Source organism: Coregonus clupeaformis, chromosome 5, assembly GCF_020615455.1.
Source record: "Coregonus clupeaformis isolate EN_2021a chromosome 5, ASM2061545v1, whole genome shotgun sequence".
In the NCBI taxonomy this organism is placed as follows: Eukaryota; Metazoa; Chordata; class Actinopteri; order Salmoniformes; family Salmonidae; genus Coregonus; species Coregonus clupeaformis.
In genome coordinates, this window is record NC_059196.1 from 45465040 (window position 1) to 45484290 (window position 19251).

Genomic DNA, 19251 nt, shown 5'->3' on the forward strand with positions numbered 1-19251 from the left:
ACCCTAGTAGATTGACACATTTTATCCGAATTATAAAGCTATTTAGTCTGTAAAATGTCAGCCCTGGGTTCATGATGTGGAAGTGTGGATGAGCAGAGAGCTGCTATTCTGTTCAGACAGCAGAGAGCTGCTATTCTGTTCAGACAGCAGAGAGCTGGTAGTCTGTTCAGACAGCAGAGAGCTGGTAGTCTGTTCAGACAGCAGAGAGCTGGTAGTCTGTTCAGACAGCAGAGAGACAGGTAGTCTGATCAGACAGCAGAGAGCTGGTAGTCTGATCAGACAGCAGAGAGCTGGTAGTCTGTTCAGACAGCAGAGAGACAGGTAGTCTGATCAGACAGCAGAGAGCTGGTAGTCTGTTCAGACAGCAGAGAGCTGTTAGTCTGATCAGACAGCAGAGAGCTGGTAGTGTGATCAGACAGCAGAGAGCTGGTAGTCTGTTCAGACAGCAGAGAGCTGGTAGTGTGTTCAGAGAGCTGGTAGTGTGATCAGACAGCAGAGAGCTGGTTGTGTGATCAGACAGCAGACACCTGGTAGTGTGATCAGACAGCAGAGAGCTGGTAGTCTGATCAGACAGCAGAGAGCTGGTAGTGTGTTCAGACAGCAGAGAGCTGGTAGTCTGATCAGACAGCAGAGAGCTGGTAGTCTGATCAGACAGCAGAGAGCAGGTAGTGTGTTCAGACAGCAGAGAGCTGGTAGTCTGATCAGACAGCAGAGAGCTGGTAGTCTGATCAGACAGCAGAGAGCTGGTAGTCTGATCAGACAGCAGAGAGCAGGTAGTGTGATCAGACAGCAGAGAGCTGGTAGTCTGATCAGACAGCAGCGAGACAGGTAGTGTGATCAGACAGCAGAGAGCTGGTTGTCTGATCAGACAGCAGAGAGAGGTAGTCTGATCAGACAGCAGAGAGCTGGTAGTGTTTTCAGACAGCAGAGAGCTGGTAGTCTGATCAGACAACAGAGAGCTGGTAGTCTGATCATAGAGCTGGTAGTCTGTTCAGACAGCAGAGAGCTGGTAGTCTGCTCAGACAGCAGAGAGCTGGTAGTGTGATCAGACAGCAGAGAGCTGGTAGTCTGATCAGACAGCAGAGAGACAGGTAGTGTGATCAGACAGCAGAGAGCTGGTAGTCTGATCAGACAGCAGAGAGAGGTAGTCTGATCAGACAGCAGAGAGCTGGTAGTCTGATCAGACAGCAGCGAGCTGGTAGTCTGATCAGACAGCAGAGAGCTGGTAGTCTGTTCAGACAGCAGAGAGCTGGTAGTCTGTTCAGACAGCAGAGAGCTGGTAGTGTGTTCAGACAGCAGAGAGCTGGTAGTCTGTTCAGACAGCAGATCTCAGTTCTGTTCAGTACTTTCAGTACTTTACTGTAGTTCTGTATTGATACTAAACATTAAAGGATGATAGAGATGTTCTGTGACACCTTGGAATCTACTGAGGGAGCGTTCGTGGTTCAGTGAGTGTTGCGGATGTGCATTTTCCAACACTGGGAGTGAATTCTATCTTGCTTTCTAATCCGAGCGGATCGCTAATGCTCACGAGGGCTCAGTGAAACAGTGTCATCGGCCATGGACAAGTCAAGAGCACATCATCTATTTAGCTGAGCTTTCCTCTAATGCAAGGCCAATGGAGCAGGGAGCGCGAAGGAGAGGGAGAGATCATTTCCTGTAAAACAACAACCTAGTGCCTAGCTATAGGGAAGTGTGACAATTTCAGTATACCAATCTAGTATTGAGTGAATCCCCATCGATCTGCCTAAAACCCCATTCATTACATGACATTTTCTTGTTATTCATATCAATATTAATTATTGCTGTGTTATAGTGGTGCAGCATATTCCGTTGTTAGTCAGTGTTGACTGTTTTGTGCCCCATCCTTCCAGGCCAGGTTTGCTGAACATTGGGGAGTCTGCTACCCAGCCCTGGTTGGCTGATACCTGGCCCAACTCCTGCTCCAATCACAACGACTGTAGCATGAACTGCTGCACCGCAGGACAGGGCAACAGTGACAGCAACCTGGCTACATACAGCCGCCCAGGTGAGTACGCTACGCACTGGAACAACACACCCAAACATAAACTGTACTAAAACAGTTATCAAAATAACTCTCAACAGAGGCGTCATGCCCATAGGGGGCACAGGGGCACATGCCCCCTCAGATTTGTCCTGTAAATTTTTTTTTTTTGTTTTTTTTTGTTGTTGTTTGTTTTAGTTTTTTCTCTGTAATACTACTAGCCACTTAGCAATTTTATGAAGTTGGCTTTAGCTAGCCCAGATAGGTTCCCAATCTCATAACCTGCTACCAAGATGAATCAGGTTGGTAGACTTCAGAAAAGCAAGCAATTACTAAATGTACTGAATAAGACACATTCCTTTCAAGATTTTAGCAGAGATGCAGAGATGCTTTTTTTTTTTAAATGTTTGTTTAAAGAACCACCAGTCAGGAGGATACAGACAGCTCAAGAGGTATGCTTAGATATGCAGAAAAACATAAATACTTTTTTACATAGAATTAAGCATAAAGGTTGCAGGAAAAGCTGTTACAGGTGTTTGAAAAATGCTAAATTCTAGCCCCCCTCCGGACCACCACCCAGCCATTCTCACTTACTTTGTGCCCCCACAGATTTCTGGGGTACATGACACCCATGCTCTCAAAGTAAAGCATAGATAAGAATCATAAAAACGAGTTGGTAGAAAACAGAGAGAAGTGAAATCCCATATCTGGGTTAGCTCCCTCGAGACTTCTCTCTCTTACCTCTCTCCTCGCGAGGTCTCTATAAGAAAACCCTTAAGGGATGTGAGGCTTAGGGGTAGGAGTAGCGTGTGTGTTTGATTTATTTCAGGTTAAAGCGGGGCTGTTTTAGGCATGAAATAAAAGGAACGCGCTGGACGGGCCTTATGGGTTTACTCTGCTGCAAATCGAATTGCTCTGCTGATTTCCATACTGTTGTTATAGCCCGTAATGTCATTCCCACTAAGTGCTCAGTTATTTAAGAAATGTAGAGGTCAGGGCAGGACTGCAGACTGCAGCCAACACCAGATGGAGAGATGGAGAGAGAGAGAGAGGTACCTGGAAGAGTGCATAGAAAGAAAGGGAACAGAGGAGGAAAAAGAACGATGGGGGAGAATAAGTAGCATACACAGAGATACATGGAGAGAGAAAGTAGGGGGGAAGTAACACGTGAGTAGAGGGGAAGTAAACTGGACAGAGAAAGAGCGAGGGAGTTGGAAGGAAAGTAAAAAGAGCAGAAGAGATGGACAGTAACAGAGGGAGGGAGGGATTGAGGGTGGGTTATGGTACACCTCCAGGTGGCCTCTCGGTCAGCAGTACTTTCTATAAACAATAGGGAGGGAGTTTGGCTCTGAAGTCCGAGGGACACACACACACACACACACACACACACACACAAAAGAGCTAAGTACTCATACTCTACAGAGAAAGAGGGTCAACAGCTGGCAGAGAGGAGAGAAGTATGGCTCTTGGTGCAGGGTGGGGACAAAAGATTTGAGGTTATACACACATATGTAGGACTTAACTACAAAACTTGGACCCCAGCCCTGAACCTCCCTTTGAGAGACAGTAGGCTTAGAAGTTGAACTAAAGGAAAAGAGATGTGGGTATATAGTGCAGTCGTTTGAACAGTCATTTGGACACACGGCAGGCCTTTCTCCAGCTGTAGTGTCTGACAGATTGTACAGTAGTGTAGCGTTGCCTACCCACTCATTGACTCATTTACATTGTTGGCTTCAACCATCTCCCCAAACAGGCTTACACACACTCCTATTGTAGCAGATGTACTGTTGTACTAAGTGTTGTGCTGCCACTAGGTTAAGCATCTTACTCAAGGACAAAGAAACACTGTAACCATCAAATACATACCCAGCTTCTAAAGTTACCCATCACAGTCAACACAATAACCTAATCCGACTTTTCATTCCGTGGTGTGTTTAACGTTCCCCTAACATTGGTTCTGGTGACAATCTGTGAGTTTAATTGAGAAGGGATAAAATGCCAAAAGCACTTGTCCCTCAGCGCATGTGTAAGACGTTAAGGAGTATGCATCGTGCTGGTTGCTTTGTGTGGCCAACCTAAACCCTGTGACGGTTTAACAGGATCAGCGGCTAGGTGACAGAGCCGAGGGATACGAGTTAATGTCCCTTTATCTAACACATTAGAGGCCCTTTCTCCACATCTACCTCTGAAGTGCCTCAGATATCACTCGGTTTTTGGAAATGTGAGGCTCACGTGCGCTCGGTTGTTCTACCTATAGCCGTCCTTGGTATTTACCGCAAGGATGGCTCTCAGATCTGCTGGAGGATTTGAATATTTTATGAGCCAGAGAAAATTGGATCTGTCAGTGGAGCTCTGCTCTTTGCTGCACGCTTCATTACAACCTTTTGATACAGACGTGTTCCACTGTCCTTCTCAATGAGCAAAGCCTCCTCGCCTGGCGTCTGATGGGGAGAATAGACAGGACACCCACCTTGAGCTGTGGATGAGACCGAGACAGTATTGAGACAGAAAGACAGAGAGAGCAGACAGTGGAAGTATAATACAGCTCCAGTCAATCACCTGAACCAGATAGGGATAGTTGACGTACAGAATGAACTGTAGTTTGCACTGAAATATATATATATATATATATCTGTCTAGACTGAGGGCACAGTGATCTGTTGAAAGGTATAAATGACTCAGGCTGATTTAGTTCTGTGTCATTCTGTAATGTTAATCTTTTCATCTTATTATATGATGCCAGTGAATACAACTGAATACAACTGCCATTCGTGCCATTCATGCACTTGGCAAACCTCTTCTTCTGAACCTAGTTATAGAAGCTAGTCCGGTTTTTGACTAAACCCTGCACCCTGCACCCGCTCCCCATGTTATCCAGCCGACTGCATCGCCAACTATAACAACCAGATGGAGAGCAAGCAGACCAACCTGATGGTGCCGGAGGGAGGAGTGTATGTAGACGTGGACCTCTCCAACAAGATCAACGAGATGAAGACCTTCAACAGCCCCAACCTAAAGGACGGACGCTTCGTTGGGCCGGGGGGACAGCCCACCCCCTACGCCACCACACAGCTCATCCAGTCGTCTATCCTGGGAAACAACATCAACACAGACAGAGACAGAGGTAGTGGAGGGGGAGGGGAGATAAACGAGAAACACGGCTGGAAACCCACCCCTGTTCAGCAGCAGAAGCAACAGGAAATGACCTCACAGCTCCACCAGTATAACATCATGGAGCAGAACAAGCTGAACAAGGGTGAGTGTGTGGTGGGAATCAGTGGAGGTTAGGAGGTCAAACCATAGCCGTCTTCCATCTTTCTTTCTTCCCTTCTTTCTTTCCCTTTCTCCCTGTGGATGGGCCCACCATGCTGAAGAATGTTCCTTTTTCACTCGCTTCCCTGCTGCCCCCATTCAGTCATATCAACAGAGAGCATCATCAGTCTCCCTCTCATTGTCTACTATGCATTTACCTAACTCCTCTTTCCTCTCTGTGTTCATATATCATCGCTGCTCTACATTCTGGGTCAGGCCTGAGTTTCTGTCTTTTCTGTCTGGGTTGTTCTTCATTGGTAAAGTCTCGTAGCTACAGGTGTAAGGATTTTCTCCAGGTGTCAGGTATCTGAAGGAGAGATAACAATTTATGTTGGAACTGACAGACACTGAACTAAACTGTCGTCACCTTGTTCTTACCTGCAGAAAAGAGCTGCTACTTTAGTGACACCGTTTTCAGTTACGTCATTGGTCTCCTGTATGGAACAGCAATTGCATGTCTTCTTTCTCAGCACTCTTAGGAAGACAGCAACCACCGGACTGTTTATTGAGACAGTTTGAACTTACATTTCAACTTATTAGAGGTGTATTACACACATTTTAACACATTGCTGGTTAAGATCATTATTTAGATGAGTTGCTACGTTGTTAGCCCTTATGTTAGCCTAACTGTGATCATTAGTCAGTTAAACTCAAACAGTCTCTATGCATCTTTTGATGTCATCATTACCCCTTTCCTCCATTTCCATAAGCTATCTATACTTTTCTAATACAAGTAATGTGGTGTATGCTGCCCTGCGACCCACCTTCATCATGCTTACCATCCTCCTCCTCTCCCCTACCAGACCACTACAGAGGAGGGGACAGTCCCATGCCTTCCACCATCCCCTATAACCAGGCCCACGAGGCCCACACCGTGGGCTCCTACAACAGCTCTGACCATGGCAGCAGCAGCACCTCTGGTGAGAGAGGGGGGAACGAGGGTGGACAGGGGCAAACAGTGGTTTTCATATCCACAGCCAGATGGCTGATGTTTTACTGCCTGGATGTTTTAGTGAATCGCTTTTGTTGTTGTTGTTTCTAGTTCATTGTTATTTCTATAAACCACTTAATCACTTTTAACCCAGAAGCTCAATTTCTAAATCCTTATTTTCCTCAAAAGCAATGCATCCTAATGTGACAATAGATGCATGATGCTTTAAAATGGTAATGTTGATTAATTTCCATGTCAGTCTCTTGAAGATAAATTATAATCAGATGCCTTCAGTGGAGGGAAAATGTCAAACATCCCAGGCATCAGTTTCCAGTCTGTGTGTGTTACCAGTCTGTGTCTGTTTCCAGTCTGTTTCCAGTCTGTGTCTGTTTCCAGTCTCTGTGTGTTTCCAGTCTGTGTCAGTTTCCAGTCTGTTTTCAGTCTGTGTGTGTTTCCAGTCTGTGTGTGTTTCAGTTTCCAGTCTGTGTGTGTTTCTAGTCTGTGTGTGTTTCCAGTCTGTGTGTGTTTCAGTCTTTGTCAGTTTCAGTCTGTTTCCAGTCTGTGTTTCAGTTGTGTGTTTCCAGTCTGTGTCAGTTTCCAGTCTGTTTTCAGTCTGTGTGTGTTTCCAGTCTGTGTGTGTTTCCAGTCTGTGTCAGTTTCCAGTCTGTGTGTGTTTCCAGTCTGTGTCAGTTTCCAGTCTGTGTGTGTACATATGCTGAAGTTGATGTTTGCGTGAGCAAAATTCAATTCCATGGGCTTCTAAGAGAAAATGAAAAACCTAATTAAAAAACCTGGATTTTTTATTTGGTTGTTCCTTGTTGCTCAGACAGTTTGTTGTAAAAAACATTAATTACTGTCCCCTTCATTCCTACAAAGACGAGGATAATCTCATCAGATCTGCAGTGTTTGTTTCTGGACAAGAACTAATGACACACACATATTCCAGAGGGCATGCAACACTGCCTCCATAACGCCCAGGATCCATTCTGATATTGTATATGAAGTTCAGCTCATTAAAGAGCAGCCCCCTGTTCTCGCGGAGCTCACAGCTCATTGGCTTCTCATTCTTATTGGCTGCTGTTAATTGGCCTCTGATGTTCACGTTTTCTATTTTCTCTTGGCAATGGGGAACATTACATTTGAAAAATGACTGTGTTTTTGATGGCATGGCTGGCATTAATTACAAATTGAGAGGTAATGTGCATGGTGCGTTTATGCGGTGTCCATAAAGAGAGGGGATGCCATTAGCCGACATGCTCTCATGTGTAAAATGTATATATTTTCTCTCCGTGTCAACCACGCGCTGAAATTAGCCCTGTTTGTTCCTACATTTTTATCTGCTGTCGATTTATTCATTTCTCTGTTGATTTAACGAGCATCAATAATGTAGATGGTTGAGAGACGGAGGAGGACGTGGGAGTGGGGATGTGTTTCTGCATGTTTCTGACTGAAGGAGTTATTTGTTCATGTTTGAGCAGGGAGTCAAGGTCAGAAGAAGGGAGTGCGCACCCCCAAACTACCCAAACAGAGCACAATGAACTGGGCTGAACTACTGCCTCCTCCCCCTGCTAACCCACCCCCCTGCCGCAACATGGAGTACTCCCTGTCCATGGACGAGAGGTGGGACTTGTCTACACACACACACACACACACACACACACACACACACACACACACACACACACCTCCCTGCCACACACACACCTCCCTGCCACTCTACTCTTTCCTTTCATTAACTGAAAGAGTCAAATCTGCCCTAAGGGTTTTTGTTCTATTGTGTATCAATGCTAGGTACATGTCAAACCTTTTCCTTTACATGTCTACCTTGATAGCAGCACAACATTAATATGTACTAGCTACATTGTTAAAGATATGAATGTTATTGTCACATTGAGTGACATCCAACTAACCAGCATGTTTCCCTGTGTTGACAGCTATGACCCAGACATGCAGTGCTCCCTGCCCCCCTCCCGCATGTACCTGCAGCCAGATGAACTGGAGGAGGAGGAGGAGGAGATGGAGAGGGGTCCCACTCCCCCCGTCAGAGGGGCTGCCTCATCCCCCGCCGCGGTATCCTACAGCCACCAGTCCACAGCCACCCTCACCCCCTCGCCCCAGGAGGAGCTGCAACCAATGCTCCAAGACACACCAGACAGCATGGGCTCTGGACACGAGCGCAGGTACTGGGAGGCGTTATACTGTATAAAATATAATAAGTATTCACCCACATTAGATTTTTTCAAATTTCTAATTAGAAGTGGGATTGAAATAGATTTAATTGTGATTTATTTTGTCATTGATCTACACAAGATACTCCATAATGTCAAAGTCAAAAGAATATTCTACAAATTTAAAATAAATTACAAATAATAATAACTAAAATTAAATTAAAATATAAAATACATTAGTTCAATTAGACGTAAATGACAGAGTGAAAAGTATACATAATCAAATATACAGAATACAAATATTCCAAAACTTGCATCCTGTACGCAACAAGGCACTAAAACATGCATCCTGTACGCAACAAGGCACTAAAACATGCATCCTGTACGCAACAAGGCACTAAACATGCATCCTGTACGCAACAAGGCACTAAGACATGCATCCTGTATGCAACAAGGCACTAAAACATGTATCCTGTATGCAAAAAGGGGGGTTACAGAAGATAGCCCTATTTGATAGACCTATAAATCCATATTATGGCAAGAACAACTCAAATAAGCAAAGAGAAACTACAGTCCATCATTACTTTAAGACATGAAGGTCAGTCAATACGGAACATTTCAAGAACTTTGAAAGTTTATTCAAATGTAGTCACAAAAACCATCAAGTGCTATGATGAAACTGGCTCTCATGAGGACCGCCACAGGAATGGAAGACCCAGAGTTACCTCTGCTGCAGAGGATACGTTCATTAGAGTTACCAGCCTCAGAAATTGCAGCCCAAATAAATGCTTCAAAGAGTTGAAGTAACAGACACATCTCAACATCAACTGTTCAGAGGAGACTGTGTGAATCAGGCCTTCATGGTCGAATTGCTGCAAAGAAACCACTACTAAAGGACACCAATAAGAAGAAGAGACTTGCTTGGGCCAAGAAACACGAGCAATGGACATTAGACCAGTGGAAATGTGACCTTTGGTCTGGAGTCCAAATTGGAAATTTTTGGTTCCAACCGCCGTGTCTTTGTGAGACGTGGTGAGGGTGAATGGATGATCTCCCCATGTGTATTTCCCACCGTAAAGCATGGAGGAGGAGGTGTTATGGTGTGGGGGTGCTTGTTGGTGACACTGTCTGTGATTTATTTAGAATTCAAGGCACGCTTAACCAGCATGGCTACCACATAATTCTGCAGCGATATACCATCCCATCTGGTTTGGGCTTAGTGGGACTATCATTTGTTTTTCAACAGGACAATGAGATGTGGTAGCCATGCTGCAGCAGATGAACTGGCCTCGACAAACCCCCGACCTCAACCCAATTGAGATGGTTTGGGATGAGTCGGACCGCAGAGTGAATTAAAAGCAGCCAACAAGTGCTCAGCATATGTGGGAACTCCTTCAAGACTGTTGGAAAAGCATTCCAGGTGAAGCTGGTTGAGAGAATGCCAAGAGTGTGCAAAGCTGTCATCAAGGCAAATGTGGCTATTTGAAGAATCTCAAATATAAAATATATTTTGATTTGTTTAACACTTTTTTGGTTACTACATGATTCCATATGTGTTATTCCATAGTATGATTTATTCACTATTATTCTACAATGTAGAAAATAGTAAAAAATTAAGAAAAACCATTGAATGAGTAGGGGTTCTAAAACTTTTGACCGGAAGTGTGTATTAGTGTTTTATTTGTCAGTAATATTTTGTGTAGATCGTTGACGAAATTATTACAATAAATCCCTTTTAATCCCACTTTGTAAAACAATAAAACGTGAAGAAATCCAAAGGGGATGAATACTTATGATACCCACTGTAGTAGTGATTTAAAAAGTCTGTTTAAAAAATGCAATCATGTTTTATAATTGATTTATATAATTTACTTCTCATACCCTACATTAAGAACAATCTCCTGCTGTTTCAGACACCATGCAGTGTGCCCCCCTCCCCAGCCCCTCTCCCCCTCACACACCTACGGCTACATCTCCAGCCCCCTGGCCCTGGACACAGACGGCATGGAGGAGGAGGAGATGTTGGAGGAAGAGGAGGAGGAGGAAGGGGACGAGACAGACGCGGAGGTGGCCAATGTGCACCATCACCACACCCATCCCCACCCTCACCACCCCCAGCAGATGCACACCAGGAGGCTACTGCTACGGGACCTGGAGCAGACGCCAGCCTCCAGCGTGGGGGACCTGGAGAGCTCTGTGACGGGCTCCATGATCAACGGCTGGGGTTCGGCCTCCGAGGAGGACAACGCCTCTTCAGGACGCTCCAGCGCCGTCAGCTCCTCAGACGGATCCTTTTTCACAGACGCCGACTTCGCCCAGGCCGTGGCGGCTGCTGCAGAGTACGCAGGCCTCAAGGTGGCCAAGTATCCCAACCCCACGCAAGGCCAGGAGGGAGGCCCCGGAGGTACGCACATATATTCATCACTAATGTGATGTCACTTTATCAAGAAGAGTAGAAAACAAGATAATGACCACCTTAACTTTGAATAAATATGAATCCCTTATTCTGCAAGCCCTCTGACAGGGGGAAAACCTTTTCATGGTTTCATGTGCCTTACCAAATGTGTCTTTCCCTTCAGCACGAAAGTACCAAATGACCCCCTCAGGCCACCGTCCTGGCAGCCCCCCGTCCACAGACAGTAACATGAGCACGGCCAACATGCAGAAGAGGCCTCCTAAGAAGCAGAAACAGCACACTGCAGCGGGCCTCCCAGGGCTCCAGCGACGAGAGGCCTACCCTGAAGGTACAGCACAGGGCAACACATACTCTGCTCATTCATCACTAAAGTACTGTATGAGGTGGAACGTCATAATGAGGACTGGAGTTCTACCATGGATCCATCTGTATTCTAGTCCCGTAATACTGTAATACCTCACTACCTAGCCCCGCCAATGTGATGTATTGCATGGTGCCTGCCTGAGACGCAGTGTCCAGGAGTGAGTGAGTGAGTGTGAGTGTGTCATAAGTCAGAGCTTTAATCATCTTCCCCTCGTGTGTGTGTGTGTGTGTGTGTGTGCGTGTGCGTGCACGCGTTTGTGTGTCTGGCATCACTTCCAATCTGCGGCTGTGCAGAGCAGACTGGGGTAGAAGGGAGGGGTATGGAGGGTTCCTGTCTCAGGGGACTGCTGTCCAGCTCCAGCCCGTTCTGCTGCTGCTGACACTGGGATGTCTTCCACTCCAGCCAGCCACTAATGAAATTACCCCAGGTGCTCTGGCTCTTGTTGAAGTGGCCCCCTGGCCTCCACTCCAGGAGCCAAGAATAAACAAAGCAGGGGCTAACTACAGAGTAACAACACACAGCACTGGGAATATGCTTATCCTTGTCAAAAGTGAAGGATGTTAACTTTCTTTATTGTTTTATTTGTGGCCAACGTGTTACAACAAAGCTGGACGTTTTAGTTATGTGTTCCTCTGGGATTGAGCTTTTGGAAAGGTATTTGTGTGTGTGGATGTGTGCATGCGTGTGTGTACATGTGTGTGTGTGTGTGTGTGGGTAGATGCGTGCATATGTGTGGGTAAATGTGTGTGGGTAGATGCGTGTGTTTGTGTGGGTAGATGTGTGTTGGTAGACTTTTTTAAAGTCATTTAGCAGACGCTCTTATCCAGAGCGACTTACAGAAGCAATTAGGGTTAAGTGCCTTGCTCAAGGGCACATCGACAGATTTTTCACCTAGTCGGCTCGGGGATTAGAACCAGCGACCTTTCGGTTACTGGCACAACGCTCTTAACCACTAAGCTACCTGCCGCCAGGGTAGATGTGTGTGGGTAGATGCATGTGGGTAGATGCGTGTGTTCGTGTATATGTGTGTGTATGTGTGTGTGTGTGTGCCTGTGTGTGTGGAGCTGGCTCTCCTCGTACTGTCAGGTGTCCTTGTGTGTTGGAAGCACTTGACAGGGAGATTTAATATCCAGCCCCACTCTGAGCCAGACCAGCTATCATTGCACCAAATCCTACCCCCTCCTCCACTCCTTCCTCCATCCCTCCATCCTGTCTTCCACCCCATCCCCTCCCTTTGAAGTAATCTCTCCACCCCACACTCTGCTCTCCTCCAGCTCCCTCCATATCTCCTCCCTCCCTCCCTCCCTCCTCCCTCACTCCCCCTCTTTGTTCCCTGTGTGTGTCTGAGAGGAGTGAGGAGGAGACAGACAGTTCTCCAGCCCTGGCTTTCTGTCTATCAGTCTGGTCTGGTCGCTGATTGTATTTGATCTGAATGGATTGGGCAATTGAAAGCATCTATGGCCTATGTTAAAGACGTGCCAGAACTTTGGCGACTACTACGTTTTTTAAACCTCCCACTTTGGGCTGGATGTGTCAATGTTTAGTTCATGCATGCATAATCTGAGCAGAATTACAGAATTACCTCAATTAGCCACGAAATCCCTAGTTTGAAGCAACTGTTTTTCTGGAAGCTGTGCTGCGCCATTATCCCTACATTTTCCCCCATGTGGCCCTGGCAATTCAAGTTCAACCAATGAGCTTCAGCCCCTCGCCATATGAGTGACAGTTAGCAAGATGCACAGCATGCACACACAGCCGAGAGAGAGAGCGGTGACGTGGTGCACATACGATTGAAGTCGGAAGTTTACATACACCTTAGCCAAATACATTTACATTTCACAATTCCTGACATTTAATCCTAGTAAAAATTCCCTGTCTTAGGTCAGTTAGGATCACCACTTTATTTTAAGAATGTGAAATGTCACAATAATAGTAGAGAGAATGATTTATTTCAGCTTTTATTTTTTTCATCACATTCCCAGTGGGTCAGAAGTTTATATACACTCAATTAGTATTTGGCAGCATTGCCTTTAAATTGTTTAACTTGGGTCAAACGTTTCGGTTAGCCTTCCACAAGCTTTTTTTTTTTTTTTCACTCTGAATTTTGGCCCATTCCTCCTGACAGAGCTGGTGTAACTGAGTCAGGTTTGTAGGCCTCCTTGATCGCACATGCTTTTTCAGTTCTGCCCACAAATTTTCTATAGGATTGAGGTCAGGGCTTTGTGTTGGCCACTCCAATACCTTGACTTTGTTGTCCTTAAGCCATTTTGCCACAACTTTGGAAGTATGCTTGGGGTCATTGTCCATTTGGAAGACCCATGTGCGACCAAGCTTTAACTTCCTGACTGATGTCTTGAGATGTTGCTTCAATATATCCACATAATTTTCCTTCCTCATGATGCCATCCATTTTGTGAAGTGCACCAGTCCCTCCTGCAGCAAAGCACCCTCACAGCATGATGCTGCCACCCCTGTGCTTCACGGTTGGGATGGTGTTTTTCGGCTTGCAAGCATTCCCCTTTTTCCTCCAAACATAACGATGGTCATTATGGCCAAACAATTCTATTTTTGTTTAATCAGACCAGAGGACATTTCTCCAAAAAGTACGACCTTTGTCCCCATGTGCAGTTGCAAACCATAGTCTGGCTTTTTTATGGTGGTTTTGGAGCAGTGGCTGCTTCCTTGCTGAGCGGCCTTTCAGGTTATGTCGATATAGGACTCGTTGTACTGTGGATATAGATACTTTTGTACCTGTTTCCTCCAGCATCTTCACAAGGTCCTTTGCTGTTGTTCTGGGATTGATTTGCACTTTTCGCACCAAAGTACATTCATCTCTAGGAGACAGAATGTGTCTCCTTCCTGAGCGGTATGACGGCTGTATGGGTCCCATGGTGTTTATACTTGCGTACTATTGTTTGTACAGATGAACGTGGTACCTTCAGGCGTTTGGAAATTTCACCCAAGGATGAACCAGACTTGTGGAGGTCTACAATTTTTTTTCTGAGGTCTGGGCTGATTTCTTTGGATTTTCCAATGTTGTCAAGCAAAGAGGCACTGAGTTTGAAGGTAGGCCTTGAAATACATCCACATGTACACCTCCAATTGATCAAATTATGTCAATTAGCCTATCAGAAGCTTCTAAAGCCATGACTTCATTTTCTGAATTTTCCAAGCTGTTTAAAGGCACAGTCAACTTAGTGTATGCAAACTTCTGACCCACTGGAATTGTGATACAGTGAATTATAAGTGAAATAATCTGTCTGTAAGCAATTGTTGGAAGAATTACTTGGGTCATGCACAAAGTAGATGTCCTAACCGACTTGCCAAAACTATCATTTGTTAACAAGACATTTGTGGAGTGGTTGAAAAACAAGTTTTAATGACTCCAACCTAAGTGTATGTAAACTTCCGACTTCAACTGTAACTGCACATATGTGAGGTAGTACCCAATTTTCGGGGATCACTTTTGGCTCGTAAGCTCTACATTCAAAACCACTGGCTAAAAAGTACACAAAAGTAGCAGAGAATCCCTTTAACCTTGATTGTGTCAGTAAAGATGATAGACCTTTCAAACATTATGCAACATTATCTGCAAGTGGCTTGATGCCTACCGTGCCAAAGCCATTTAAAGTAGCTGATCGGGAGTGACGAGTGTGATGATATAACGGTAATATTATCAAATTCCACTTTTAGCAACGATCATACTATATGATTCATTGCAGTATCCCTATCACATTATTCAAAATATCAGAATTGGTTAAAAAAGGTTATGCATGCCAACATATTAATCAAGAATTAAGCAAAGTGAGCGTGTCAGGTGAAAATTATATTAAACATTTTACCATTGCAACATTTGATGTACAGTCACATTCACTGTAGTTGTCTCACGTGTGCTATAGAGTTCACAGCTGGCAATGCCTCATCGTGATTGCTTATTCCCCATCATTTACATCTTGGTCAATGAGCGTCATCACTATCCTTCCTTCGCGATACCTCAAACTGTGGTGATTACCAGCTGAGATAAACTTTTATGAGTTGATTTTACTCCTGGCTCAGAGTTTGTCTGAGCAGTGTCTTTACGTTATTCAAAAACCTACTCTGAGCTGGGAGTTTTTTAAGTCTGAAAATATATTTTACCAGGATTCCTAGGACCTTTTCTGAGATGCTTTGTGGATACGGGCCCTGCTATAGAAACCTGGCCTCTGTCCTCACCTCCATGTGTCCATAAATCTGCCTGACTGTCCTCTCCTCTCCTCCTCCTCATGTAGTGGGCTATATCTCACAGACAGTGGCATTGATCGGAACCTGACTGAGGTAGGAGGCAGGGGAGATATAAAAAAAAACTGCAGAAAATTTTCCACCGTATGATATCGACTGACCCATTGTGTATTCAGGAGGTGTTTGTGTGTGTGTGTGTGGGGGGGGGGTGATAATCAGGAAAGTGTATTACACCTTCCTGATTTGGCCAAAGCGTCACAGCCAAAACACACCAGCATCCCCTTTAGCCCCCGAGTGTGTAAAAAGTTCCTACTGTGTGTGATTCAGCTCAAGAGTATACACAGTGGAACTATGGTGTTAAATATGGTGGACACTGGGATGCTGGATGTGAGCGGTATTGGGATGCTGGATGTGAGCGGCATTGGAATGCTGGGTGTGAGCGGTGGCAATGGCTGGTTGCTATGTTTATTAACTTTGTAATCCTGTGTGGATTACGGGCCGTGCCGGCCGACAGAGCTGAGCCATCCCTCAACTGGGAGTCTGATTAAAAGATGAAAAGCCATCGATCGCAAGCAGAGCAGACAAGACTTTTCTCAGGCAGCGTGTTTTGTTTGTGTGTGTGTGTGTCTAAAAGTGTGAGCGCTTAGGCAGCACACCAGTCAGGCTCATATGAATAATGGCTCAAGGACAGACAGCATTGATTCCTCAACAGGAGAAATGGAGCGGGTCAGAGAGCTAGCTGCTGACCGTCATGCTCCCCTCTGCAAACCCTCTCTCTCCTCCATCTCTCTCTCTCTTTCCTCCATCTCTATATCTCTCTCTCCTCCACTCTCTCTCTCTCTCTCTCTCTCTCTCTCTCCTCCATCTCTCTCTCTCTTTCCTCCATCTCTATCTCTCTCTCTCCTCCACTCTCTCTCTCTCTCTCTCTCTCTCTCTCCTCCATCTCTCTCTCCTCCATCTATCTCTCTCTCTCCTCCATCTCTCTCTCCTCCATCTCTCTCTCTCTCCTCCATCTCTCTCCTCCATCTCTCTCTCTCTCTCTCTCTCTCTCTCTCTCTCTCTCTCTCTCTCTCTCTCTCTCTCTCTCTCTCTCTCTCTCCTCTCTCTCTCTCTCTCTCTCTCTCTCTCTCACTCTCTCTCTCCTCCATCTCTCTCTCCATCTCTCTCTCTCCTCCAACTCTCGCCCTCTCTCTCTCCTCCACCTCTCTTTCTCCTCCAACTCTCTCTCATCTGTGTCTCTATCTCCTCCATCTCTCTCCTCCATCTCTCTCTCCTCCATCTCTCTCTTCCATCTCTCTCTCTCCTACATTTCTCTCTCTTCCATCTATCTCTTCTCCATCTCTCTCCTCCATCTCTTTCTCTTCCATCTCTCTTTCCCCCATCTCTCTCTCCTCCATCTCTCTCTCTCTCTTACATCTCTCTCTCTCTTACATCTCTCTCTCTTCCATATCTCTCTTTCTTCCATCTCTCTCTCTCTCTTCTATCTCTCTCTCTCTTCCATCTCTCTCTCTTCTATCTCTCTCTCTCTCTTCCATCTCTCTTTCCTCCATCTCTCTCTCTCCTCCTTTTCTCTCTCTCTTCCATCTGTCTCTCTTCCATCCCTCTCTCCTCCATCTCTCTCTCTCTCTTTCCTCCATCTCTCTCTTTCCTCATTCTCTCTCTCTCCTCCATCTCTCTCTCTCCTCCATCTCTCTCTCCTTTTTCCCTTTTTCTCTTCTCTTTCCTGTCTCCCCTCTCTCACCTCTTTCCCTTTACTCCTCTCTCTCTCTCCCTCTTGTCCATATTCTGTTTCTCCCTCTCTTCCTGTCATTCCCCCTTATCTCGCCACTGTCTCCCGTCTGTCGTCTCAGTCCAGAGTACTTCCGCTCGGCCAGGCTGTGTGTACACTGTACAGTCCAGAGTGCTTCCGCTTGGTCAGTCTGTATGAACACAGTACATCTGTGTTTGTGTCTCACCTTGTAGGTGCAAGTCAACCGAGTGATAGTTCATGTACTGTATATTAGCTGGTGGCTAGGCTCTAATGGCTCTAATGGCTAGGCTCTAATGGCTAGGCTCTAATGGCTAGGCTCTAATGGCTAGGCTCTAATGGCTAGGCAGTAATGGCTAGGTTGTAATGGCTAGGCTCTAATGGCTAGGCTCTAATGGCTAGGCTCTAATGGCTAGGCTCTAATGGCTAGGCAGTAATGGCTAGGCTCTAATGGCTCTAATGGCTCTAATGGCTAGGCTCTAATGGCTAGGCTCTAATGGCTCTAATGGCTAGGCTCTAATGGCTAGGTTCTAATGGCTCTAATCCAGAGCACATTGACTCATTCTCTTACATCACACACCCTAACATGAGTTTTGAACTGAGTAACTAATGTCATCCTCTTCCTGTGTTTATGTTCCAGATCTGCCTCCTCCCCCCATCCCCCCTCCAGCAGGGCTCAAGGCCCCCACACACCCCTCCAAGACAGACCTGGATGCACGGGGGATGATGTCTCCCAAGGCAGGTGAAGGCAGGGACAGGAGAGGGGGCTCAGTAGGAGGGTACCGGCCACGGGAGGGATCAGACCCCCGTACCAGCTCCTCAGAGCGCCGGGAGACCCAGGACAGACAGAAGATCCCCCGCACAGGGAAAGGGAACAAACCGGAGGGGAGCAGCACCAAGGCACACCAACACCCAGGTACAGAGAACACCTAGGGACATGGAACTAGTGGCATTTAACCTAGCAGAATATTGTTATTTCTGCTCTGTAGACATGCCACTCTGACAGTGCAACTTTAGATTGCGAATAGCTGTATGTTCTGTGTTGAAGGACATGAGTTCTCAGTGTGTCCTCACTCCTGTTTTGTCCCAGGACCAGAGGACATCCTGCCCTACAGCCGCCCCTCCTTCCCCACGGTCCACAGTCCCCGAGACAGGGACCCCAGCTCCTCCAGCTCCATGTCCTCCCGGGGCTCAGGGGGCCGGCGGAGAGGAGAGGGGGGGCCAGGGGCCCGCAGGAACCCCAACGACATGGGTCTCAACACCATGGGGGCCTTCCGGCCAGGAGACGAAGACTTAGAGGTAGAGTGCTTGCTGACTTGCTAACTCATAGAGTTACTGCAGATTTAGCATTGGTGTATTACTGAGCAATGGCTTAGATTAAATGCTGTGTATATATTTGTATGCTTGCTGGAAGGTCTGTTGTGTTGTCCTGTTCCCCAGATGGTGGAGAGCTGAAGTACTAGACGGGATGAACAGGAAGTACTGTCCAGAATGAAGTTTCCGAGAGGAGGAATGCTGTGATCGTTCCCCTACCCATTTGAAATATCTCAGTATCTTACCATCATGTTTGCTGACAAATACTGTACATGAATTGTGTTTCTATACATCTGGAAAACAGACCAATTGTTTTTCTAATTTATCATTTTCTATGTCCATTTTAAAGAAGAAAATGCCAGAGGATAAAAGAATGGTACGTGAATCCAAAGCAAAATACTCAGTAGCATATACACTATATACACAAAAGTATGTGGACACCCCTTCAAATTAGTTGCTTCGGCAATTTCAGCCACACCCGTTGCTGACAGGTGTATAAAATAGAGCACACAGCCGTTCATTCTCCATAGACAAACACTGACAGTATAATGGCCTTACTGAAGAGTTCAGTGACTTTCAACGTGGCACCGTCATAGGATGCCACCTTTCCAACAAGTCAGTTCGTCAAAATTCTGCCCTGCTAGAGCTGCCCCGGTCAACTGTAAGTGCTGTTATTGTGAAGTGGAAACGTCTAGGAGCAACAATGGCTCCTCTACGAAGTGGTAGGCCACACAAGCTCACAGAACGGGACCGCTGAAGCGCATAGCGCGTAAAAAT

At 46.0% G+C, this 19251-nt stretch overlaps 1 protein-coding gene across 3 annotated transcripts in view; it reads left to right on the forward strand.

Annotated features, from left to right (window-relative positions):
* robo1 (roundabout, axon guidance receptor, homolog 1 (Drosophila)) overlaps nucleotides 1-18947 on the forward strand; it is a 400382-nt gene extending 381435 nt beyond the window's left edge. For all 3 annotated transcript variants that reach the window (XM_041876909.2, XM_045214635.1, XM_045214636.1), the window contains 10 exons: nucleotides 1875-2029; nucleotides 4884-5261; nucleotides 6121-6237; nucleotides 7727-7868; nucleotides 8183-8428; nucleotides 10330-10820; nucleotides 10996-11160; nucleotides 17801-18076; nucleotides 18251-18459; nucleotides 18601-18947. In XM_041876909.2, the coding sequence (XP_041732843.2) occupies nucleotides 1875-2029; nucleotides 4884-5261; nucleotides 6121-6237; nucleotides 7727-7868; nucleotides 8183-8428; nucleotides 10330-10820; nucleotides 10996-11160; nucleotides 17801-18076; nucleotides 18251-18459; nucleotides 18601-18615 (2194 nt within the window). In that variant the 3' untranslated portion in view covers nucleotides 18616-18947. The remainder of the gene's footprint in view (nucleotides 1-1874; nucleotides 2030-4883; nucleotides 5262-6120; nucleotides 6238-7726; nucleotides 7869-8182; nucleotides 8429-10329; nucleotides 10821-10995; nucleotides 11161-17800; nucleotides 18077-18250; nucleotides 18460-18600) is intronic.
* The last annotated feature ends 304 nt before the right edge of the window (nucleotides 18948-19251 follow it).